This window comes from Schistocerca nitens, chromosome 2, assembly GCF_023898315.1.
Source record: "Schistocerca nitens isolate TAMUIC-IGC-003100 chromosome 2, iqSchNite1.1, whole genome shotgun sequence".
Taxonomy (NCBI): domain Eukaryota; kingdom Metazoa; phylum Arthropoda; class Insecta; order Orthoptera; family Acrididae; genus Schistocerca; species Schistocerca nitens.
The window spans coordinates 833460901-833487183 of NC_064615.1; the positions used below are offsets into that span (position 1 = coordinate 833460901).

Genomic DNA, 26283 nt, shown 5'->3' on the forward strand with positions numbered 1-26283 from the left:
AACGACTAGGTTTTACTCGCCTGCCTCCCTGGTTGCTCCAGAGGCCCAGCGTCCTTTTAGACTTGTCAGAGTACCGGAGGAGCTGCACTCCTGCGTTTGTTTTTACCTCCTTATTTTATGATATTTTAAACCAGCATCCCGACCATGTACCAGTCTTTACGGATGGCTCTAAACAGGGGGACTTTGTTGGTTGTGCTGTTGTTTTCCCTGATCGAGTCGTCAAGTTACGGCTTCCTGCGGCGTTTACCATCTTTGATGCCGAATTGTTTGCGATCTTGCGGGCATTGGAGCAGATGAGATGTGTTCCCGGTCGTAAGTTCCTCATCTGTTCTGACTCCCTGAGTGCCATTCAGACCATGCAACACTTGTACCCAGCGGATACGGTCGTCCAGAACATCCATGATGCCCTACTCCACCTGCAACGGCAGGGGAAGGAGGTTTCCTTCTGCTGGGTGCCGGGGCACGTGGGTATTAGGGGCAACGAACTGGCGGATGTGGCTGCCAAAGATGCGTGTTCCCTCCCTCACGTTGTTGCATGTGCCGTCCCCCTACATGCTGTTACCTCCCTCCTGCGTTTTCGCGTTATGCGTCAGTGGGAAGAGGAGTGGCTGGCAGTCGGTGAAAATAAGCTGCGTCTGGTCAAGGCCACCACGCAGCCATGGCGTACGTCCTACCAGTCACGCAGGCGGGATGAGGTTCTCCTCACTCGCCTCCGCATCGGGCACAGTCCCTTCACCCATGGTTTTTTACTTCGGCGGGAGGATCCCCCCCTCTGCACTGCTTGTGGCGTCCAGATTACTGTCCGCCACATTTTACTTGACTGTCTTTTATTCTCTGACCAGCGGGCGGTGGTTTCTTTGCCACCGGATTTGCCCTCTATTTTGAAAGACGACGCAACGTCTGTGGTTACGGTTTTACGGTTTTGTGTGCTGTCCAATTTGTTGCCACGGATTTTAGGGAGAGGGTTTTAATGTGCTGCTGGATGACTGGCTCACCCAGATTTTAGGTAAGAGGTCCGCCAGTCACGAATACCTCCTTGTTTCCCTTCGGTTTCTGTCCTCCCTTCCTTGTGTTTCCTTTCCTTTTTTAGTGCCCTCCTTCTCCTCTTGTTTTGCCTCTATATGTTAGGATTTGGAACTGCGGCAGGTCTGTGTCTTTTAGCTGTTCCCCTTGTTCATTGTTCGTCTTCGTCCCTTCCCTGCATGTGTTCCTGTTTTTATGCGTTTGGGCGCTGATGACCCCGCTGTTTAGCGCCCGTAAACCACAAACACACACACACACCTGAACATCGTCAAATGACACACTTTTCCACAGCTGCAAGGTCTTTTTCAGCCATTGACCTCTGTTTTTGTTCCCCAGCTATTGTAGACTCAGTTCAGTGGGAAATGGCTACAGATTTGTATTCTACTGACCACTTCCCAGTGTGGATCCATCTGCCAACTAAGACGGGGGCTGACAGGAGACCACACAGTTGGGTGATACAAAGGGTAAATTGGTTGCAGTACAGTTAGTTGATGGGCTAGTTTTGAACAAAAGGACTGCACAGAGGAGACAGTGGCCCATATCACTTGTGAGATCCGATGGGCTGCCACAGAGTCCATGCCCCGGTCTAGTAACCACCTCAGACGATGGCCTGTACCTGGGTGGAATGACGACTGTCGATTGGCAGTCAGGGCCAGACGAACAGATCTGTGGAACTTCAAATATTGTTCAACTACAGAAAACCTTCATGCCTTCAGAACTGCAAGAGCACATGCAAGGCAAGTGATAAAAGAGTGGAAGAGGGCATCCTAGAGGGAGTTCACAACTTTCATTAATGAGTCCACTTCCACTGTACAAGTTTGGGACTCAATGAGATGGATTTCAGGCAAGGGTAGTACATGTCCCCTTGCGTCCTTTTCACGTAATGGGCTCATGGTGCACATGCCAGAAAACACGGCTCAGGTTTTAGCTGAACACATCTTAAGTGTTACTATGTTATCCAAACCAGCTCCTGCTTTTCAGGTGTTCCGTACAACTGCAGAGATTAGGAAGCTCAATTTCCTCTCGCATAATGAGGAAGTCTGCAACCTTCCATTCTTTATATGGGAACTGGAATCAGGTTTGTCTGCAGCTACAGACACTGCTCCAGGACCCGATGAGATCCATTATGCCATGCTTCATCATCTGTGCCCTGATGCAAAAGGACAGCTCCTCTCTTGTTTCAGTCAGATCTGGTTTGATGGACAGTACCCCATGACTTCGAAGGAGGCAATATTAATTCCATTCTGGAAACCTGGCAAGGACCAAAGCACCCATAACAGTTACCAGAGTGTAGCCCTTACTAGTTGTGTGGGTAAGGCCCTTGAACGTTTGGTCAACTACCGCCTTGTCTGGCTGCTTGAATTCAGAGATCATCTGAGCTGCTCACAGTGCAGTTTCAGGTGCTACTGTTCCACCCTTGACAACTTAATTCTGCTGGAGATAGCGATACAAGAATCCTTCTTACGCTCGCCAACTTCATGAATGGGGACTGTGTGGTGGATGCCTGCCATTTCTTTTCCAATCCTTTCTCAAGGAACAGTGTTTTTGATATCATGTTGGTGATGCCTTGTCTAACTGCTATGTTCAAGAGAATGGGATCCCCCAAGGCAGTGTCCTCAGTGTCACATTGTTTGCCATCACTATCAGTGGCATTTCTTCTGCAGTCAGGAGCCCTGTTAAATGTTCTTTGATTGTGGATGACTTTTCAGTCTTCTACTCTTCATCGGATCATATAATGATATAATGAGGCAGCTACAGTTGATGATTGGGAGGCTGGAAACCTAGGCCAGGACAGCTGGTTTTTGTTTCTCACCCGAGAAGACTACATGTGTCAATTTAACCATGACTGTCAAAGTTTAAACCAACCAATGTCACAATGGGGGGGGGGGGGGGGGCAATATTTTACGTGAAACTTCCTGGCAGATTAAAACTGTGTGCCCGACCAAGACTCGAACTCGGGACCTTTGCCTTTCGCGGGCAAGTGCTCTACCATCTGAGCTACCGAAGCATGACTCACGCCCGGTACTCACAGCTTTACTTCTGCCAGTATCTCGTCTCCTACCTTCCAAACTTTACAGAAGCTCTCCGCGAGGAGAGCTGCAGGAGAGCTTCTGTAAAGTTTGGAAGGTAGGAGACGAGATACTGGCAGAAGTAAAGCTGTGAGGACTGGGCGTGAGTTGTGCTTCGGTAGCTCAGATGGTAGAGCACTTGCCCGCGAAAGGCAAAGGTCCCGAGTTCGAGTCTCGGTCGGGCACACAGTTTTAATCTGCCAGGAAGTTTCATATCAGCGCACACTCCACTGCAGAGTGAAAATCTCATTCTGAGAATATTTTACGTTTTCAAGAAACTGTGCACTTTTTGGGTTTTTTATTGGACTCGAAACTATCTTGGCTCCCATACCTGAAAGACTATGAACGAAAGGCTTCCAGTCATTGAATATTTTGAAATGCCTTAGCTGACAGGTCCCACCTCCTGCAGTTTTATAAGGCATTTGTCTGATTACATTTAGATTATGGCAGCATGGTCTACTGACCAGCCCTTCTGTCCTTCCTTCCTTCCTTCTTCAAGAAGTTAGATGCTGTCCACCATGAGGGAATTCAGATATTGATTGGAGCTTTTCAAACCAGGGATACAGGGAAACAACATGGCCGACAAAGCCACCAAGGAAACATCTTGGGATGGTGCTGTCCACCAATGTCCCATGCCACTACATGCCATCATCTTACTTTCTGACAGACACATCATGTGTTAGTGGGAGACTTAATGGTTGCAGGTGACAGAAAACAAACTGTGTCTCTCAAATCGACCACAAAGGCATGGTGGACTTCATGTTAGCCTGATCGTGGTAGAGGTTCTGCTTACCAGACTGCACATCGGACATAGCCCTTTAACACATGGCTTCCTCCTCCGGCAGGAGGATCCACCACTCTGTGAAGTTTGCGGCATGCCACTTTCAGTTCAGCCTATTTTGGCAATGTGTGTCGTATATACTCATATTAGGGCAGCCCTCAGTCTCATTGGAGATCTGCCCACCATCCTCGCAGATACTGATTCCAGTTACAAGAGTGATGAAATTTTGTAAACTGTCAGGCCTCATCCCTAAATGCTGGGGAAGGGAGGCAGACTTAAATACATTATAAACTGCTCCGCATAAGGGGACAGCCTTTGTCCTAACCCTTGAAATTAGCATGCTGTTTTTTCGTCAGGGCACTGATGACCAAGTTTTGGACGAACTGTTTAGCCAAATGTGATGTGAAGCTTGAGGCTTGTGATAGGTCTTGAAAATGACTAACAGTCGAAATTAGCTAATAGCATGGACAATACAGATATTGCGGCCTGTTTCAGCCGTGTTCTCTTTCTTAAAACTTGTTGAGGTTGTGGATCCCACAAGAAGAAAATTCTTGGTTATTACCGTCACCTGTCAGCTTCAATTATGCAGTTGCAGTCACTTTTGTTCTCTTCCCCCAGCATTCCTACATTCTCTGACTTACTCAATCTTCTTCCATGAATAGTCCTTGTGGTGTTCTTGATTTCTTGTTGGCTAGATCCACCACACCCATTATTTTTACTCTGAATATCTCTTTGTTTCCTATATCTTCTCCAATGATCCCCACACTTCCCTAGATCCTGATGTACTTCCTTCATGCACGAAACTTGTCTTTCTGTTCTCCTGGTGAGTCAAATTGTAATTGCAACCCTTTTTGGTTTCATTTTGTAAGGGGCTATAGAAAGCCAACCTTCTCTTCTTTGTTGTGATTGAGATCTTTCCATACATTTTGTGTAATTCATTGTTTGACATCAAGTAAAATGTAAACTGAAACACTGATTCTTGTTTTCAGCCCCTGAATCTTTTTTAGAAATTTGTTCTCTGTTTCTGAGAGTCCCTTCCTGACACATGCGTCTGCTGCATATAAACATTCAAATTTGACTACAGTACTGAAGTATCTCAGTTTGGCATAATAAGATGGGGCTTTGGATTTGTAAGTGGTGTTGCATAGTCTGAATGCTGTTTCCACCTTTTTGGCTCTTTCTTTGACTGTTGTCTTCTCATAGATGTTCAGGGTGAGAATCTAATTCTAAACATTTAAAGTTGATTTTAGGTCATTTACACAAAACATCCAGAATTGAAAGTAGGTTTTTGTACATTGGGATCACTACATTCCAAATGATTTTTACAGGTGCTGATTGTACTGTCTCAGTGTATATCTGCAGTATTCATCAGAAATAATTTTACTGTTTACTGCAGTATCAAAGCTATAAATATATCAGAAAAATGTTAGTATGCAAAAACCAATCTAAGCAAGTATGCTGTGATACTGTAGTGAATGCCCTTCAAAAAAAGAAAAAAAAAATTGAGAACAGTGAAGACGGTGCAACTATTGCTATTCATATCAGTACGTTTCAACTGGCAGAGCACAAATAATCACATTTACTGCAAACATCGCTGACTTTATTGACAATCTTTCATCTGAATTGGAAAAATACTTGTTCCACATTAGTGCATTACCAAGTCTGAGTCAAAATATTGTAAAATCAAACAATGAGAAGACCAGGATGGAATAACAATAATGTTATGAAAGGATTAGATTTCTAATCAACACACAGAGGAGGGGTTCAGTCGCAGACAGGTTTAATGCTTTAATGGTCTTTCGTTGTGTCTGCATGCGACAACAGCTCCTGTGTGTGGTGTGTGGCAAACTGTCCTTTCATAATATTGTTCAAAATATTATAATGCACTAAAAGAATTACCTGACGTAAATGTGACCACAGCATGAATGAATTCTAGTGAAAACTACTCTTTTACTACGCAGGAAAAAGACCAGTGGTATCATTGGTCCCTTTGCACTGTAAGTCATATTATAATTAATCTAAAAATTACTGAAGATGAAAGCCTAGTTTAAAGTCTATGTATAGTATCTGATGATATGAAATGTGATCTCTGCATCATCCATGAAATTCAAGAAACTGTGACTCAGTTCAAAAGAAACATGTTCTTATTCTTAAAAAAAAGTCCACTATTTTGATTATGGCTGTATACGCCAATTGAAAAAATAAATTTCATTTGATAAACCTATGTCTACACCAAAACACTTTTAATATCGATACTGAGTAATCGTGCTTTGCATCTGGCCACATAAAATCTGAGTGTGATGGTGTAGGATGAACAGTTAAAAGATTGACTCAAAAGAAAATTTTACAAAGACCCTAGCAAATCAGATACGATCTGCATTCAGATTTGTTTCAGTTTTGCGATGTTATTGTCACCAATGTTAAGTTTTATATTATTTCTTAAGAGTATGTAAATCAGACACATTCTTACCTTGCAGGATGCTTTGCAGAGTTTTGAACACTCCCCAGAACTAGAAGTTTCCATAACATTGAGTCATTAGACTGTTTAGGGAACTTGAAGCAAGGTCATCACGTAGTGACATGGAGCCCACCTTGAAATGTAATTGAAGAAATAAATTGGTGTCTTTTGTGAGAAAAGAAAATTGTTCCTTCCAAGACATGTAACTTGTAAATATTCTAATTTATGGTACTTAGGAGTAATCATTGAAATCAATGCAATGGCAGGACTATTAATCTACTCCAAAAAAATGTTAGTGATATAAATTACATCTACTGTACATCGTGTTATTTTAAAACATTAACATGAGCTTTTTTAAATGTGATATTCAGTTTGGTGGTGGAGCTATTTTTCTTTCTTCTTCTTCTTTTTTTCTTTCTGAAAAAATGTAAGTAAACAGTTTTTCCTGCCTTTGTGGTTTTACTTTAAGGTACAGTGATGTTTTCCTTTTGTTCTTGTACAGTAATAAAGAATATACAGCCCCCAAATTTCAAATTGTTTGGATGATAAACAAAACCAAATGGTAACTTATTTTCAGAATATTAGCAAGTGTCATTTTGTTCTAGCAGCACCATGTTAAAAACAACAAAACTTCCAAATGTTGAAAAAAGGAGACAGACATTGATAAATAATAACATATGGTATGGCAGCTAATCTCAGTAGTGAGAACAAATACACCAAGTTTCATCCAAATCTGAGATGGCGCATGTGAAAATGTTTTTTTTTTTTTTTTTTTTTTTTTCCATAAATGAGATGGAAAGACCCTTCAGCTACATGTTCACTATGTGTGATTACTGCTATAGGTGAATTACAAGTTAAGAAATTTATTTTCCATATCCTCACTAACTAATGAGTTACAGTGTACTTCAGGGTGGGGGGTATATTTATAGATTACAGAAGTTTATTATAGAACTTGTACAATGATGAGCTGAAACATTACGACCACTTCATTAATAGCCTTTGAAGTGTGATACAGCAGCGAATGTGTATGGTATGGATCTGACAAGCCCTTGGTAGTTTTCTGGAGGCCTGTAGCACCAGATATATACACACAGATCATGCAATTTCCATAAATTAGAGGCTGGTTGTTTGCGGGTGCAGAACTGGTGCCAATAGCATCCTGGATCTGTTCCACTGGGTTCAGATTAGGCAAATTTGGATCTGTTCCATTGGGTTCAGATTAGGCGAATTTGGTGGCCAACACATTAACATGAGTTCACTGTAACGCTCCTCAAACTGCTTTAGCTTGATTCTGGCATTGAGAGACAATTACTGTGCTGCAAGTTTCTGTTGTTATCAAAGAAGACATTAAGTGTGAAGGGCTGCATGCAGGTGGTTAGTAATATTCACATAGTCTACAGCTGATACGGTACCTTCAGTTACTATTGTAAGTCCCATGGAAGCCCAGGAGAATGTTCCCCTTAGCATAACACTGCCCCCAGCTGCCTGAATCCATAGTGCAGTGCATATTTTGAGCAGTTATTCTTACATATGACAGTATGTCCAGATGATGAGACTATTTACCAGGTATAACAAGAAACGTGGTTGATCCAATTAGGCTGTACATTTCGATTGGTCCCAGGTCTAATCTTTATAATCATGTATCCACTGTAGTTGTAACTGACCATTGTCATTGGGTAACCATGGGAACATGTAAGGGTCGTCTGCTGCGAAGCCCCATGTTCAGTAATGTGTGGTCAACATCATGCTATGAAATGCTTGTACCTGTATTGTCCTCCATGGGTAAGCCTCTGATCTGCACGTTCTGTGATGTGTGGTTGTCCAACACCTTGTCGCCTACTTCATGATTTCATTGTTCTTCAACCATCTTCCATAGATGTGTGTAACAGTAGCACACACAGTGCACAACCTGTACTGTTTCTGAGATGCTTATTCCCAGATGCCAGGCTATAACAATCTGCCCTTTGTTGAAGTCACTTATGTTAGTGGATTTCTCCATTTTTGGCTTATATCATCACTATAATGATTTCTCGTTTCTTTGCCTCTCACCTGCCCTTAGTACCACCAGGCAGCATTCAATCTTGCAGTAGTAGTTGTAATGTTTTGGCTCTTCAATGTGTCTGATGTTAATTCTCAAATTTCCTTTAGAGATTTCTTTAAAGAACTTCGTATTTTCTCAGCTGCTATATTATACATGTACTAATTAGTGTCTTTATTGATTACCACTAGTTCTCTGACATCAGTAAGTAGTGCAAAGCGTGAATAAAATACTGTGAACAAAACTAACCTCTATAAAGATTACAATAAGTCAACATTAATTTAGAATCAGGCCTGACTCATGGGTACACATGATTTCAACAGCCTGCCAGACCATATTAAATTTCTTAAAGGTTACATGGTTGAGTTTAATACAAAATTTAAAAACTTTCTGTAAGGTGACTGCTTGTACTCCAGCAAAGAGTGTCTCCACAGAAACTGTTGACAATGTTTTATGTTAGTCCGTAATTAATATGAGAACTATAATACAGGGTGTACATAAAGTCTGGGAACACTTTCAATTATTTATTGCACAAGAATTAAACATTGTACAGATATCAAACATATGTCATTCTGAAGAGAAATCCTGAATATATATATATTTTCCGTGTATACTGCCACAGCGTAGTTTGGTAATTTGCCAGTAGTCAGCACTAGTCGCAAACATGGTTACTTCAGGTGCGGACCGAGCTTTCTGTGTGTTGGAGTTTGACAGAAACAAGTGTACTACAGCTGTTCAACAGATGTTTAGACCCAAGTACGGTAAGAGGCCACCAACAAGGAAGGTCATTTACCACTGGCACAACGAATTTGTTAAGACGGGTTGCTTGTGCCCGGCAAAGAGATTCAGACATTGCAGTGTGAGTGAAGTGAACGTGTAGTGCGTACGAGAGACATTCAGAAGGAGTCCAAAGAAATAGGTGCATCGTGCATCCCGTGAACTCAGAATGGCTCCAATGACAGTGTGGAAAGTCCTGCGACAGAAGCTGTCTATGAAACCATTCAAATTGGAGCTAGTGCAGAATTTCAATGACAAAGACAAGCATTTTCAGTTTAGTTCACAGTTGCAACAATTGAATGAGGATGGGGATGGCATTGTTGATCGCTTAATTTTTAGTGACGAAGCCACTTTTCACACTAATGGGAAAGTGAACAGGCATAATTGTCAAATCTTGGGTACAAAGCATCCACATGAATGCATTGAATTTGAGTGTGATTCCCCAAAGATAAATGTTTTTTGTCCCTTGTCACGTTGAAAACTGTATGAGCCATACTTCGTGGAGAGCACGGTCACTGGATATTCCTACTTGGACATGTTGCAGCAATGGCTGATACCTCAAATGCAGTCAGACTCTCCATTCATCTTTCAGCAGGATGGGGCTCCACCCCATTTTCCTTGTGAAGTTCGTGGGTACATGAACACGGAGCTGCTACATCAATGGATCGGCTGTGCTACAGTGTATGTACCGACTCAATCACGTGATTTAGCAGAGCTCCGGGAAAGAATACAGGAAACGACTGCCAGTCGACAATGCCACGCTACCCAGCGTATTGATGTCTGCCGGGTTACTCATGATTTGCTTATCGAATGTTTGTAGAAGGAAAAAAAAAACACTTCAAGAGTTTCTCTTCAAAATGCAATATGTATGACATCTGTTCAGTGTTTAGTTTGTGTGCAATAAATAATTGAAAGTGTTCGTGGACTTCATGTACATCCTGTATGATAATATTTACTATTTTCAGTTGCATCATTATATTGCACTTAAATAAAATGTAGGTCCTTAACTTCTACCCATATCCCAGAGATCTCTTACTACAGGATCCTTGGAATACGACTAATGTAATGTATTACTCACATGATGTAGTGAGATATTCCATGTTTGTGTGTCAATGATCCTATGGAATAAAAAATAAATAATAAATCTACTTTCTTATTTTTCCAGGCCTGCAATAGTTGTCCTCCTGATGTCCATGGTGAATGAGAAACAACCATTCATACTTCGTTGTTCTGTGCTGTATTGCTTCCAGTGCTTCCTATTTAAGAATGAAGTTGGTCAAGCACAACTGGTTCAAACTCTCCTCCCTTCTACATCTGAGAGTAAGTACCGAGATATATTCTTGAACTGTCATTTTTCTTCCTCTACAATCTAGGAGCCATAATTAAAGTTGTATTAAAGTAGACGATAAGCATTATTCTCAATTATATACCATTTATTCTAAAAGTGGCCACAGTTTGTGAAAAAGGTAATAGTTTGTGAGTTTTTGTAATAAAGTTTGTCGTAATGTTATTGAACAGGAGTAATGGAGTACTAATTGTTGCAAAACAATATACATTGTGTTTCATTTGTAGTTACACTTATTTATTTTCTACCTCCCCCCCCCCCCTCCCTCCCCCCGTCACTCTGCAACCCTCACCTCACTGTTGCCATAGGAGTGACACTAGTCCACTCACTTTAGTGACTGCTCTTTTCGAATAAATCAGTACACCTATAAGGAAAAGGAAATGATTAATTTCTGTAATATCAAAATCTCATTATATAGCTTCTGTAGCTTTTGCAACTTTTCTTTGTTTTCTGAAGAAACTTTTCTGCATCTTCTTACATACTCTACAACCCAACATACAATGCATGGCAGAGGATACCACATACCACTACTGGTCATTTCCTTTCCTGTTCAACTCACAAAAAAGAGTGAGGGAAAAATGACCGCCTAAAAGCCTCTGTACGAACCCTGATTTTTCTCATCTTACCTTCATTGTCCTTAAACAAAATGTACGTTGGCAGCAGTAAATTGTAGTGCAGTTGGCTTCAGATACTGGTTCATTAAATTTTCCACGATAGTACCTTGCAAAGGGAGCACTGCCTTCCCTCCAGTTATTCCTATTCCAGTTCATGAAGCATCTCCGTGATAATGGCCTCCTTATTGAACTTACTGGCAATAAATCTACCAGCACACCTCTGAATTGATTTGATGTCTTCCTTTAACCTGACCTGTTGGGGATCCCAAGCACTTCAAACAGTGCTCAAGAATGGGTCAAATTAGCGTTCTGTAAGCTGTCTCCTTTATGGATCAGCTACAGTTTCCCAAAATTCTCCCAATGAAATGAAGTTAAGCATTTGCTTCCCTACAACCAACTGACAATCAGATATGCTCATTCCATTCCGTATTGCTTTGCAACATTATGCGTAGATATTTGATGTGACTGTGTCAAGCAGCATCATACTAATGCTTTATTCAAACATTACAGGATGGTTTTCCTATTCATCCGTATTAACTTACATTTTTCTGTGTTTAGAGGCAGCTGACATTCATCACACGAACTAGAAATTGTGTCAAAGTCATCCTGTATACTCCTACAATCACTCAATGACCCCTTTCTGTAAAACACAGCATAATCAGCAAATGGCTGTAAATTGCTGCTCACTCTGTCCATCAGATGATTTATATAGAGAGAGAATAAGGGTGGTTGTATCACAGTTGTATGGGGCACTCAGGACAATACCCTTTTCTTTGATGAACACTCGTCAAGGACAGTGTATGAGGGGGGTGGTACACAATAACGTTGCCATGGGCGGAGCTTGTGTAGTACGCATTTCTGCCGCTAGACATGTAGAGCACAACTCATTGCCAGTTCAGTGCTGCCTGTGTTGTTGACCTGGCTTGTTCTGTTCATTCACACTGATTGTTTTTGCTAGTGCTATTTTGTTCTTGTTTCAATTCTTATGATAGCAAGTTTAAGTGAACAACATGCAGCTGTGAAATTTTGTTTTCTACTTGGTAAATATGCTGCTGAAACTGTCTTAATGGTGAAAACATCTTACCAAGGTGACACTATGGGAAAAACTCAAGTGTGTGAATGGTTTATTCAATTTAAAAATGACGACATGTAGATTGATGACAAACCTTGTTCTGGATTTCCAGCAACTGCCTGAATCAACAAAAATAGTGAAAAAATTCAAGAGTTTATGCTCACAGACCATCAACAACAATTGATCAACTGCAGAGATTAGTTGGTTATCTTGGAGCTCAGGTCAGTGAATTTTAATGGAAGATACGGGAATAAAAAGGGTTTCTGCCAAGTGTGTTCTTAGAGTTCTGACTGACAAGCAAAAGGCAAGTGGAGTTGAAAAATGTAGTGGTTTGAAACATCAGCTGAAACTCTTCCAGATTTTCTGTCGAATGTCATTACTGGTGATGAGTCATGGCGCTATGACTATGACCTAGAAACAAAGCAACAGTCAAGCTAATGGAGAGCTTCTGTAAAGTTTGGAAGGTAGGAGACGAGGTACTGGCAGAAGTAAAGCTGTGAGTACCGGGCGTGAGTCGTGCTTCGGTAGCTCAGTTGGTAGAGCACTTGCCCGCTAAAGGCAAAGGTCCCGAGTTCGAGTCTCGGTCGGGCACACAGTTTTAATCTGCCAGGAAGTTTCATATCAGCGCACACTTCGCTGCAGAGTGAAAATCTCATTCTAGTTCATTCGTAGTTTATTCCCCTACATCAGACCATCAGTCAAACGTTTTATTTGGAAATTTTAAGAATACTGCAAAACAGTGTTCATCAAAAAAGACCCAATTTGTGGCAGACAAGAGACTGTTTCTCCCACCACAACAATGCACCTGCACATACAGCCATCTCTGTTAGACAGTTTTTTGGCTAAAAATGACATAGTTCCACAGCCCCATGCATCATACGCACTGGATTTGGCTCCATGCGACTTTTTCTTATTTTCACACATAAAAAGGGACATGAAAGTGGGAGTGATTGGACAACATTGTAGAATTCAAGAAAAAAGCGAGGGAGGAGCTGTCAGCCATTTGTAAATATGACTACAACAAATTGTCTCAAACAGTGGAAGTAACGGTGGGACAAATGTATTAGTTGTAATGGAGAGTATTTTGTTGAGGATAAGGTTGTTTTGTAAACAGTTTGAAAATATATAGTTTTTAAAAAATGATATCTAGGAACATAAACTGTAGGCTTGGACCTTTGTCAACTGCCTACTGTGGGGCACTGTGTCAAACGCTTTCTGGAAATCTTGGAATATGGGATCTGCCTGCTGCTCTCCATCTGTGGTTTGTAGGCCATCATGTCAGAAAAGGGGAAGCTGAGTTTTGCACAAGTGATGCTTTCTAAATCTGTGCTGATTTGTGGACAGAAGTTTTTCTTTCTTAATGAAATTTATTAGATTCGAACTCAGAATGTGTTAAAGAATTCTGCAGCAAACCGATGTTAAGGATACTAGTTTGTGATTATGCAGGTCCTTTCTATTTTGAAACAACCTGCCAGATTAAAACTGTTGGCTTGGCTGGAACTCAACCCAGAATCCTGCATTTTGTAGCCAATGCTCTTACTGACTAAGCTATGAAAGGACAACTTGTCTTAAGAGGAGGAAAGTGATGGAAGGAATTAAGAGGCAGATTTGAAGGTGTAAAGCTCAGTCAGTACGAAAAGCATCAGTGAAAGGCAAGATTCTGGATCTGTGTCACTGTCCAGTGTACAATTTCCAAAACAGTGCATATTCCACTACAGAGAGAAAAAGTAATTCTGTTGGATGATACATTTTAGGTTTTGCAACTGATTTGATTCCATTTTTAGCCACAATATTTCAAAGACTGACTGTGAAGCATTGTTGAAAGCCCATTTGACTTCAGGTGTCCAATACAACGTTTGATGCATATTTGTTTTTCTGCACTCCTGCTGTTACTCTGTGAAATGCACACTCCCTTGGTGTTCTACATCAGTGGTGAATGAGGAAGGAGATGACTGATGAGACCATAATAAATTAAATGCCTTATACCTAGCTGTGTTTAATTTGATACTTCTTTTCCTGGTTAATGAAATAAGGATATTAGAAAACTTATAGACTGTGTAGTTGTTTTCATTGTAGGAATTTGGAGCCTAATCATGACCTGTTAGTTAAGGTACCTGGACCCCATATTGTGTAGAAAGTACACATACACTGAACCTAATCTCCAATCCTTACCTGTAATCACAATGCAAAGCACTGTCATGCTGAGAACGCTGGTTCATAGTGTGGAGTGAAGTGGACAGTAGTTAAAGCACTGGACTTAATCTAACCATCCTTCTTTTTTTATGCTCCACACAGCTCACATGCTATTGGACAATGAGATCCTTGCAAAAGACTATAATCCTATTACTAGGTTTCCAAATGAGTATATACTTAGACTGACTAGTTAAGCAGTCAGAATGAACAGTGGCAACTGATTGGGTCAGTATACAGCAAGTAAAAGATGTTTTTTCCTTTCTACGGTCGCAGGTTCGAATCCTGCCTCGGGCATGGATGTGTGTGATGTCCTTAGGTTAGTTAGGTTTAAGTAGTTCTAAGTTCTAGGGGACTGATGACCACAGATGTTAAGTCCCATAGTGCTCAGAGCCATTTGAACCATTTTCTTTTGTTTTTTCCTTTCTTTTCTCAATCACAATCCGTCTATTTAGAAATTGGAGGACTCCTTTGAAAACATACCCAATGTAATTTCATCCCCCCCCCCCCTCCAACAAATGTAGGTCTGCTCTGCAATGTTAAGGTCAGCTTAGGACTCTGAAAACTGGATATAGACTACATTCCATCCCATTGTGGTGTGTCATATGTGGGGCACAACCTTAAAACAGTCCAGGAACAGCAGCAGCAGATTTGATGTAAACAGTCAAGCAAATCATCTGTCACTGGTCACCATCCGCAGTGTAATCATAAAATGAAATGCAACAAGATCAGTATCTTGGTTCTTATGCCATGGCTTAGCAGCCAAGATACTGGGACAGTGTAGACCAGGGGCGGGCAGGAATCCTGGACATGTGCGGTGCACTTGCACGCGTGCAGTTAACAGGTGTTCCGCGTGCACACAGGGGCAAGCTGGCCACCCGCTTATCTCCCATCCCCACCATACCTTCTGTCCGCTCCTTCCTCTGTAATGCGTTTTGTTTCCTAGCTTGCTTTATTGAGTGAATGAATAAGGTTAGTAGGAGTGCTTGAAAGAAATCATGGCTTGAAAGAGTACCTATTACCTACGATACGTTTTATTTAATTATCACAGGTGGAGTTTACAATATGTTTAATATCTGAAACAAAATTTCTACATACAGACAAAGACACAGTTACGTAAATTTTCATCACTGATGTTTGCTCTTAACCGATACTTATTAATTCAGCAAATGGTTTTCCAGCTCTCGCTGTATTAAGTGCAGTCTTATAACTTGCACATACCGCTGGGCTATTATTGTTGTCGTCCTGAAAACTTGAAAACAGTGCTCCATAAAATGTTAAATCAGTTAGATGAGAGACATGACGAGTGAAAGTCGCAGATCTCTCGTGACAACGGCAACTACGACAAATTCAAATGGCTCTGAGCACTATGGGACTTAACTGCTGTGGTCATCAGTCCCTTAGAACTTAGAATTACTGAAACCTAACTAACCTAAGGACATCACACACATCCATGCCCGAGGCAGGATTCGAACCTGCGACCATAGCGGTCGCGCGGTTCCAGACTATAGTGCCTAGAACCGCTCGGCCACTCTGGCCGGCCAACTATGACAGATTCATCTGGTATCGTCAGATCGCTCTTCTTAAGCTCAGTCAATTCCCCATCCGCTCAGAATCTGACAATAAATTGTACTCGTCCTTGTGAAATTTATTATAATGGCCTTCAATACTAAACTTCTGTTGAGCAGCAAGAATACTGCCATATATTAAACATTTCGAATTTTCAGGTTTTTGCACAAAGAAAAAATGATTCTCCCATTACTTTTTAAAAGATAGCAAATCTCCACTTCTCCGTTTCTTGAAATACAACGTTCACTACATAGTGCTCGCTTCGCATCAATGTCCGCAGCTTAGCCTGGCACTACACTGCCGCAACCTGCCGGCTGTCGCCACAGCCCCGGTCGACGCCTGCACGCAAGCAGCACACGTGCAGCGCTGTGCGCTCATGAGCCGCGTGCAACGTTTGCCTGCCCCTGGTGTAGACTGTAGTAGAGGAGGCCTTTCAGAAAAATAATATTGGAAAACTTGGGAAATAAAAATGAAGGTTTCATTTTAATCAGACTTGAAGTCTGACAACAAATTCAGTAATACCGCATCTGCTAGAGCCTGGGAACATCTTTTGAATGTAAATTACATGGCATAACAGCATAGGTGCAGAAAAATGCACATCAAAGCAAGTAGCAAGCAGAGGAAGTTAAATTTGGCTGTAAATAGGAGTGCAGCACCAACAGTACCTCACATTTGGTTGGAGTCCAGGCAGCAAGTATATGTAAGATCATTATTGCATAAAATTAAAATTGTCTTGCTTTCATTTTACTCTGAAAAGCAATTTTCGTAATTTATTTTTCAGTGAGCACCCTAACAACTGGTCAGCTACTTTGTGGAGGAATGTTTAGTGCTGATCCACTCTCAAACTGGTTCAGTGCTGTGGCTCTTGCTCATGCATTAGTTGAAAATCCTGCACAGAAAGAGCAGCTTTTGAGGGTAATGCTTGCAACTAGCATCGGCAACCCTCCTGTGTCCTTACTCAACCAGTGCACTTCATTGCTACAGCAGGTATTTTAGAAGTATTTTCTCACAGTGATTTAATTGTAATGTCACATGCATTTTCGGCATTAACTGTAATAAGTCTTACTTCATACTTAAGTTGTAAGTAAAATATTTTCTTTTCTTCTTCTTCTTCTTCTTCTTCTTCTCTTTCTCCTCCTGCTCTGTAGAGTATTCAAAAAATTATTTTTATTTTTTTGTACTGACTATGATACCATTTTGCTTCTTCTTTTTAACCACTAGTTACTTGTTAGTCAACATGTGCGCATATCTTAACCTAGAAATATTTTACTTTAATTAGTGAGAACAATAATAGTTACATCACTAATATTTTGTCAATTTTGTAACATTGGTGTTAATGTTCTTTTCTTAGATGTTAATTTAAGTTGTAATACCAATCAGTCCAGTAATCGCTTATGTAGATGATTAGGCTGCATAAAACAAAACACCACTGCTCTCAGCTTGTGGCTCACCACCATATTTACGTATTTCATCTTGTCTCATCCTGTGCACTTAACAGACTGAGATATTGTAAATTAAGATAGTGTTCAAAAGTAGCTTTTATTAATCCTTAAGCGATGGGCAGTGTGTAAGTGACTGTTCAGCTCTATCTGTACAATCCTGTGGAGCAGACAGTTATCACGTCAGAAATAATGCCTGGGCTATATGCTTGTTGGAAGTCACTATTTTCCTGTTAAATCTTATTCCGTAGCTCTGGAACTTCAAGAATAGTTTTTTACCATTCTCGAGTCACACCCACACACTTACACATATACCTTCCCGTGGCAGCAATTTTGTAACCATTTTGACTAGTTTCTCCTATGTTTATAACATTGAACACAATTTTCACATTTCCTGCATTACATACATTAAACACCAGTAAAAAAATACTTCTAAATTCAATTTTTGGGTTTCCTTTTAAATTTCTTTATTACAGTCCTTATAACTATTCTAATTATCAAATAATATTGGTCTGTGGTTTTATTTAGAAAAATCCGAAAGTCACCCGTTATTGGAGGTTGATGTACATTTCAAGAAAGGAATTTTGTCTTAAAGATTGATAGTCCATCACTGTAGTAGTAGTAGTAGTAGTAGTAGTAGTAGTAGTAACAGTAACAGTAGTAACCATCACCGTCATTGTCATCTTCTTCTTCTTCTTCTTCTTCTTCTTCAGTCCACTGACTGGTTTAATGCAGCCCTACATGCTAGTATCTTGTGTACATGTCTCTTCATCTCTGTGTATTTACTGCAACATACACCCATTTGAACCTGTTTACTGTAATTTAGCCTTGTTCTCTAGATCCTATTTTTTAGCTCCCTTCTCCCTCTCCCTCTGTTATCAAACTAAACTATTCCTTGATGTTTTTGAATGTGTCTGATCCCTTGTTTTAGTTAAGTTGTACGTAAATTTATTTTCTCGCTGATTTGACTCAGTATCCTTTCATTAGTTACCAGATCTATCTATCTATCTAATCCTTAGCATTTTTCATTTTCAGAATACAGAGGAGTTTTATGGCTTCCAAGGTGGACATCATATGCTAATACAAAATATGTTCCTTAATGCAACAGGAAACAGTCATCAGTGAGATAGTATTAATTCTGTGCATCTGTCATCTGACCTTCTTAAAAGATGTAACTTAGTCCAATGGATGGTTTGCATCCCAAGCCTTTATTGATGCTATGTCAAGAATCCTGATTTACGATCAAGTATATTTCGAGACAGGTCACCCACAAATATGTTGTTCTCTACTGAAATATTCTTCCAGTTTGGCACAAGTGCATAAAATTTGGATCACAGATCAGAAAATGTATGAACCTTCTTAATTGGTGCAGATGCTGTTAACCGAGTCTGAGCAGTGGTTGGGATTCTTGGTTTAATTTTATTGTATTTGTAGGAGTTGGATGTGACGCTTCACTTGCTCTTTTTTCCCCCAACATGTATTCTTATAAGAAGGTTCATCCTTTATATGGCTACTTTCTTATGTATGTGTACATTTGTATGTGTACATATGTAGGTGTACATATCAAAATAACGATTGACGAGCTTCAACTGGCATGGTATGAAACATGCCAGTTAACCTCAGAACACCACCTCATTTTACTTTGTTTATTGTGTGCAATGTTGTTACAGTGCTGTGCTTGTGTGGTATCCCTGTATGGCAGTTAATGTTTATGGTGATAGTTTTATTGCTGGAATGGGTGAAAGGCCACCAGATCTTGAACAACTTCCTTAATTTGCAGCTTTTGTCAAGTGAACTAATCAAATTCCAGAAACCGGATGGATTGTAGTCAGCACTCTTTGGAGTACCTTCTTCATTCAAGTTTATTCTTGGCCTTTAACTACCTGCCGTGGTCAAAGCTATGCAGACGATGCTTACACACATCCAGCTCCAGCTCTTTTAGACTCAAAAAGAGATGACCAAATGAGGTTGTTGGATATCCCAAAAAGTGTTATTCATGCCACTTGCACAGAGCCTTTTTACCCAAGATTATTTCCTCACTCACTGCCGTTGAGTTCAGGTTTTTTTTTTCTCCAAAAAAAATCTTGCTAACAAGAACTGATCCACTAAAGTCTTTGTTTCTGTTATTATAGCAGCTTCCTGAGGCATCTAACAGACAAATCAGCCTGTAGCACTTAACAGTTTGAGGTCTTTCTAGTATTCTGCCCTGTAATATGCATGCATTGAGGAGAAAATAAAAGTGTAAACTTACTCATAAACTATCTCATAAAAAAAGCTGCAGTGATGCCTTGTAATTCAGGTGATTTGTGTGTGAAGAGCAGGAAATAGACATTTCCACAACTATATTTATTATAGGTATGTGGTACAGCTAATACAGTTTTTAATTTCAAAATTAAATACACACATATAAAGGTTTGGAGATGCAACAAAAAGGTATTTTCCTTTAAAGTGGAGGTAAAACAGGAGGAGAACAAGAGAGGAAAAAGTAAATATAAAAAAGACTGATGTTATAAAATGGATAATAAAATAGTCATCAGCAGTAGCCCCCCACCCCCACCCTGTTGTCTTAACATTGTATAGGAATGAATGGACTTGTCGTATAGTACATGCATTTTGGCATTGCTAGTGCTGATGGCAGGTGCTCACGACATCTTGCTTGTGGATGTGCTTTATTGAGTTTTCATTTGCGGTGAAAACCAGTTTTACATCTGTCTTCTTATAGTGCAACTGTTAGTTCATCCATATCATCATATGTTTTGTCTCTGTGCACTGACATGACTTATGGTTCATAGTATTGTGGCTTTAGCAGTTTACAGACAGCATCATGGTATACCGAAACATTTTTGCAGATTTGCAACTCTTTTTCAGTCAGAAACCATATCCCTGTTCCTAATTACCACTTTAAAGCTCACAACTGCCTTGCAAACTCTGATTCTTTGATGACATTTTCTGATATGTTGTCAAAATTCTCCCATTATCTATAGAGCATCTCGTTGCCTGTTGGATCTCAATCTTCTTTAAAATACATATGCATTCCTAGCATCATCTACGCAGTGCTCTATGACATTCCACAAGTGCAGTTTTTTAACTAGAGGAGTAACTGTTCTGCAATGCTGTTAGCAGCTGGGTGGTAGGCAGTAGTTGAAATGAGTTTTGTTTCCAGTAGCACTGCCAAAGTTTTAAACAAACATGGTAATTTGAATAAAATTCCTTGGTCAGTGGTGTTAGAATACTCTAAAATATGTGACCCATCCTCATGCAGTTGTGATTGCTGTTGCATCTGCCATTGAAAAAATTTCCAGTGATTGCAAATAGTAGTCTGTTGATGTTGAAGTTTGAAGATTTCTTTCTGATAGTAATGATGATCCCACAATGTCTGTGTGCACAAGGCTCTTAACAAAACTCTAAATGTTGAGTAATTTCATACACAAGCCTTCAAATAGCATGCCCTTCATTACATAAGCCAAACAACACATGTAAATTTGTACAAATGAATTGGTGTCCAAATCTCAGTTTTAGCAATGTCATTGGGTGTAAGCAAAATTTGATGATACACCTTGACCACATCAAGGATGGAGTATATCACTGTATCACAGATTTACCAAAAAATCTTCACTTTGAGCCACTGAACAGGTGGTATTAGTTCTGTAATTATATGTGTGTTATTTATCAACATGCTTGTTGGTGCCATGTAAAATCCATTAATTGGAATAAAAATTTGACATAGGGTGTGTTGTTAACAATAAGTCAACTGCTGACTTTATTGGTGTTATATAAATGATTTGCATTGTGGAACCATTTAAGTAAGTGGCAGAAATGAGGTAAAAAAAATCATAAAAGATTTAAAAATTGCACAAACAATTTGATGCGAAATAGTGACAACTATAAAATACTATGCAGAGCTTCATTGAAGTCCAATATGTAAAGAGATCATAGCATATTCATATATTTCAATAGCAGATCGTCAAATATTTAGAGAGATCGTAACATATTCATATATTGCAATAGCAGATCCGTTTGCATTGCACAATTCAGTACGGCTTGCTTCACATTAAGGTAGGTGACTTGCAGAGTACACTGATAAACATTTCCAACTTCTAGGCTGCAACTTGTATCATAAGTTCATCTTCTAGAGGTTATAGTATATTCATAAGATTCCCCACTCTAACAGTTATCAATTCAATGCTCTTGATGGTGTACACTGACGAGCCAAAACATTATGACCATATGCTTAATAGGTTGTTTGTCCATCTTTGGAACCAAGTATGTCACTGATTCTGCTTATCAGCGATCTGACAGTTTTTTGGTAGGTTTGTGGAGGTACATGGCATTAAATGTCTTCTCACAGGTCATGTAATTCGTGTAACTAATGGGCCGCTTATTTGCATGGTGCCCGATAGTGACCCAGATGGGTTCCACAGGAACAGGTCACTGAGAAATCAATGTGAGTTCACTATAATGGTCCTCAAATCGCTGTAGCACAGTTCTGGCTCCAAGACATAGACAATTATACTGCTGAAAGACGACACCGCTGTCAGGGGAAGACATCAAACATGAAGAGATGCAGGTGGTTCGCAGCTGTCAGTTTGTCTTCAACTACCACTACAGGTCTTGTGAAAGCATAGGAGAATGTCTCCCATAGCATAATATCACTCCCACCGGCCTCTGAACTCCATGTTCTGTGAAGAGTCATGGATATCCAAACATTTAGTGCACATTGGTACTTTCAGTGTCCTCCTACTTCTTTCTGCACATGTGAACATTCGACCAGCTATGCCATTTTCGAGATACTCTTTCACAGGCTCTGTGTAATAATAATTTTCCCTTTGTCAAAGTCACGTATCTCAATGGATTTCCCCATTTGCTCCCCATATCTTTGCTACGGTGAACCCCCACCCGTGTCTGCTTTGCTTAGATACTTTTGTTACTGCATCGTGTATCCATAACACCACCAGGCAGCATTCAACGTCGAGGGCAGCAGTGGTCATAATGTTTTGGCCGATCAATGTACATCTCCAGTGTTTTGTGTGCCATTTGTGCTAATGCTTTTAAATCACAATTGTGCACTGTTAAAGTCTTCTGTACATCCACTGAGAGACACAGAAACCATGTATTGTGCAGAATATGGTCTTTTTTTATTTAATTCCCAGCTGGTATTGAATTTGTAATATTTTTTTTCTATTGAATGGCCTCCAACTGGGATAACTGAATAATGAATGCTTGATTATTATATTTATATTTGTCTGCAGCTTGTGGCAGTCTCATTACACTTATAGCAAGTTGTTTATTGACAAGGGCTACCAAATAATTATATTTCATTTCATCAGGCAGTGTATATGTGATGGTCTGAAACACCAATTTCTTGCTAATATCGACACTATCTTTGTACCAGAAAAATGCAACAACTTACAAAATTGTAATTTGACTTTTGAAAACCTAGATATATAACTGAATGTATATGTCTGCTTGTGTCTGTATATGTGTGGATGGATATGTGTGTGTGTGTGCGCGAGTGTATACCTGTCCTTTTTTCCCCCTAAGGTAAGTCTTTCCGCTCCCGGGATTGGAATGACTCCTTACCCTCTCCCTTAAAACCCACATCCTTTCGTCTTTCCCTCTCCTTCCCTCTTTCCTGATGAGGCAACAGTTTGTTGCGAAAGCTTGAATTTTGTGTGTGCGTTTGTGTTTGTTTGTGTGTCTATCGACCTGCCAGCGCTTTCGTTCGGTAAGTCACATCATCTTTGTTTTTAGATATATTGAATGTATATTCCTGTAGAGAACCTCTGTACCATTTCACATACTGCCAGGCAAAAGTGCCATATGTTTGTATTTCTTAATCTTTATCTTTTGTGATCTGTCATACAACTTGAAGGTAATGTCACTTCAGAACAAATTAGTGTATTTTTAATTTTCTATAGTTTTTACCCAGTAACCTAAAAGAATTGTATTTGTTGCCTGAGATTATGCTGTCTGGTGTAATATTTTTATCAGCTACTATGTGTCTTGTGTGCATTTACATTAATTTGTTTTAACTATAAGATGTATTACATAAGTAATATGTTGTTTGCTGTATGGTATGTTCACCAAAGAACATTAAAGCAAAAACAAAAACATAGTTTCAACAAGAGCAGATTTGTGATGCTCACTTGAGTGATGCATCCAAGACAACAGTTCCCAATTGCAAATACTTTATATTCAGGGCAACCGCAACTATTGAAAGACATAATGTTAGGAAGAATTGTGCTAACACTTGGTAAAATTGTTGTGTATTAAAAACACAACTGGTTTTGTGGCATAAAGCTGCATCATCAGATGTAACCTACATGATGAAAACCAAAGTACAGTGTCACCATATTTTGTGACTATTAAAATTAATGAAGGCCTGCCTAACATAAACCATTTTGTAACAACTTCTCCTCTTTTTCATCAAATAGTGTGTTCCTTTGTCTGCTCGACTGGTCTAAGTGTTATAAAATCTGTCTCTGATCCACTACGTGAAGGAAGATTTCTCTCTCTCTCTCTCTCTTTAACTGTGATAACAAATTCCGGATCATAACTGTGATGACATGTTATATATTGTATAATCACACATTCAGTCACTTGAGCTTCACTACTAAGAGGCACTTCACACGTGTGGTTTGACATGGCTTGGAATACTGCAGCGTTATATTTCATGACTGCCTGTGTAACAGCATCTGTCTTGGTTGGCTTTCGGTAAAAATTTTAATCTTAGCAATAGTAACCCAGTCAATATTTTTATTATTGAATGTTTCATTTTGTCATTTCATTGTACAAATATGGTTTACAACAGGACTGAAAGAAACTACTTAGTATTGTGAAGCCTTTTATTCCAGTAAATGAAATACAGTAGATGGTAAGAAATTCTGTAGCTTTGAAAAAGTAACAAGAAAATTATTATTATTATTATTAATTTTTTTTTTTTCCAGTGTGGCAAAGTGCAGTCGAAACTTGGAATTTTGATGTTGCTCAGTACATGGCTGGCCCATTGTTCTCTGGCAGTTAAACAGTTTGTGAGCATTGCCACGAGTATTCCCTACCTCACAGCACAGGTGTGTAAAATATTCTTGACTTTGTTGCTATTTACTGGATTTATTCTAGGTTTTAGAATCATGCATATAGTATATCTTATTTGCATACTAACTCCAAACATAAGACAGTTCATAAGATGTGAAGTGCTTGATAGTTTTAAACTGAAATTTCAGAACATTTTAAATTTCTGCACTTTACTTGTTAGAGAATTAGTAAACCCCAGCTGCTGAATTCATACATAATCCTTTATTTATTATAGTTACGTTGGTAGCTCTGAAAGTATTAAAAATTCATATTGTTCTTGTAGGTTGGATCAAATGAACATGATGAAAATGAAGAACTGGTACAGGGGATCTGTGCTTTCTTAATGGGCATATGTGTAGTATTCAATGACGACACTGTCAGCAGCTTTTCCAAGGTGAGTTACAGTGTGTTCACACTTTACTTGTAAATTTATTGTTGTCTCAGTTGTTATTCAGTCAAGTTACATTAATCAGTTAGAACATTGCCTCTGGACTCATGTCCTGGCAAATGATAGTATGTTTCTTACCCCTCTTCTTCTCCACCGAAGCTCTGCATTTAATGTTGATGTCAAGATAATGATAAACCTCCCTTCTTTTAAACTGTTATGACTATCATCCTACCCATGGTATGAGCATACAGAGGCCTTGTGTTACATACAATATCAAATGCCTCAAACTCGGAAAAACCTTTGTTCCTAATTTCTAAAATGGCGAATGTTTCTGATGTACCCATCTTTGACAGAGAACTAACAGTGTGCCCTGGCAGCTGAAAACAGATGTCACAGAAGCTGTAAGTTCCATTGAAGTTGACTTGCAGCTGTAAGTAAGCATTCGAGAAGATGGATGTCGAAGGCTTTCACACTCAATAAAGCTTAACTCAGTCTTTTTTGTGGAAAATGCAAGTATGGCCCCATAATTTCAATAACAGCAGTATTTTTAATTGTAGTGGTCACAAGGCATCATAATTGCTAGTAGAAATGTGTTCTATGAATGACTAGTCTTATTTCCTGTTGCGTTCACCAGTGATCATCTTAGGAACCACTTGTCTGTGTAGCACTTGTCCAGTTACATCTATTTCTTACTTGATAGCTCTTTCTGTGTCTATATGCTTGATTATTTGGGTAAGCATGGCTGGAGCTGAGCGAGGTGATGCAAATGGTTATTACACTCGACTTGCACCTAGGATGATAACAGTTTACATCCCTGACCAGCCATCCCTATTCCGTGATTTCCCTAAATCACTTAATGCAAACGCTGGAATGGTTCCTTTTGAAAGGGTATTGCCAATGTCCTTCCCCATCCTTCCCTAATCGAAGCTTGTGCTCAGTCTCCAACTAATGACCTCATTGTTTATAGAAGATTAAACTCGGATCTTCTTTCCTTCTTACTTTAAATAGGACTAGAACTTGTTTTAATTTTTCACATTCTTTTAATTCATTTTTCAGTTTAGCTAATGAAGGAATTCCACTCTCTTGTGTCTCACTGTGTGCAACTTAATCAGTCGCAACATTTTTTTTTTTTAAACAAGTGCAGACCTTTTATTGTTCCTATTTGTATGTAATAGTCATCAGCAATGTCACCATTTTTCAACATAAGTCTTTTTTTTGTATGGTGCCTGGTCACCTGCCAGTTCTGTCACCATATGATGTGTTATTTGTTCCTGATCTTCCCACATCAGGGCTCTCCACTTTCTAATCCTGTCACATAAAAAGCTTCAAGCCATTATTTCCATGGTTGTGCCCTACAACTCATTAATCTATCAAATAAGTCATTGAGTAATCATGTTAATGATTCACTTTGACTGATGCTTCTTCTGTGAGAAATCATGAGTAAAC

The 26283-nt window shown here is 39.6% G+C and overlaps 1 protein-coding gene across 2 annotated transcripts in view; it reads left to right on the forward strand.

Moving 5' to 3' along the window:
* The window catches only part of LOC126237101 (general vesicular transport factor p115), a 232124-nt gene that overhangs the window by 121635 nt on the left and 84206 nt on the right, over window positions 1–26283 (forward strand). For both annotated transcript variants that reach the window (XM_049946909.1, XM_049946910.1), the window contains exons 8-11: window positions 10312–10466; window positions 16718–16923; window positions 24323–24445; window positions 24733–24843. In XM_049946909.1, the coding sequence (XP_049802866.1) occupies window positions 10312–10466; window positions 16718–16923; window positions 24323–24445; window positions 24733–24843 (595 nt within the window). The remainder of the gene's footprint in view (window positions 1–10311; window positions 10467–16717; window positions 16924–24322; window positions 24446–24732; window positions 24844–26283) is intronic.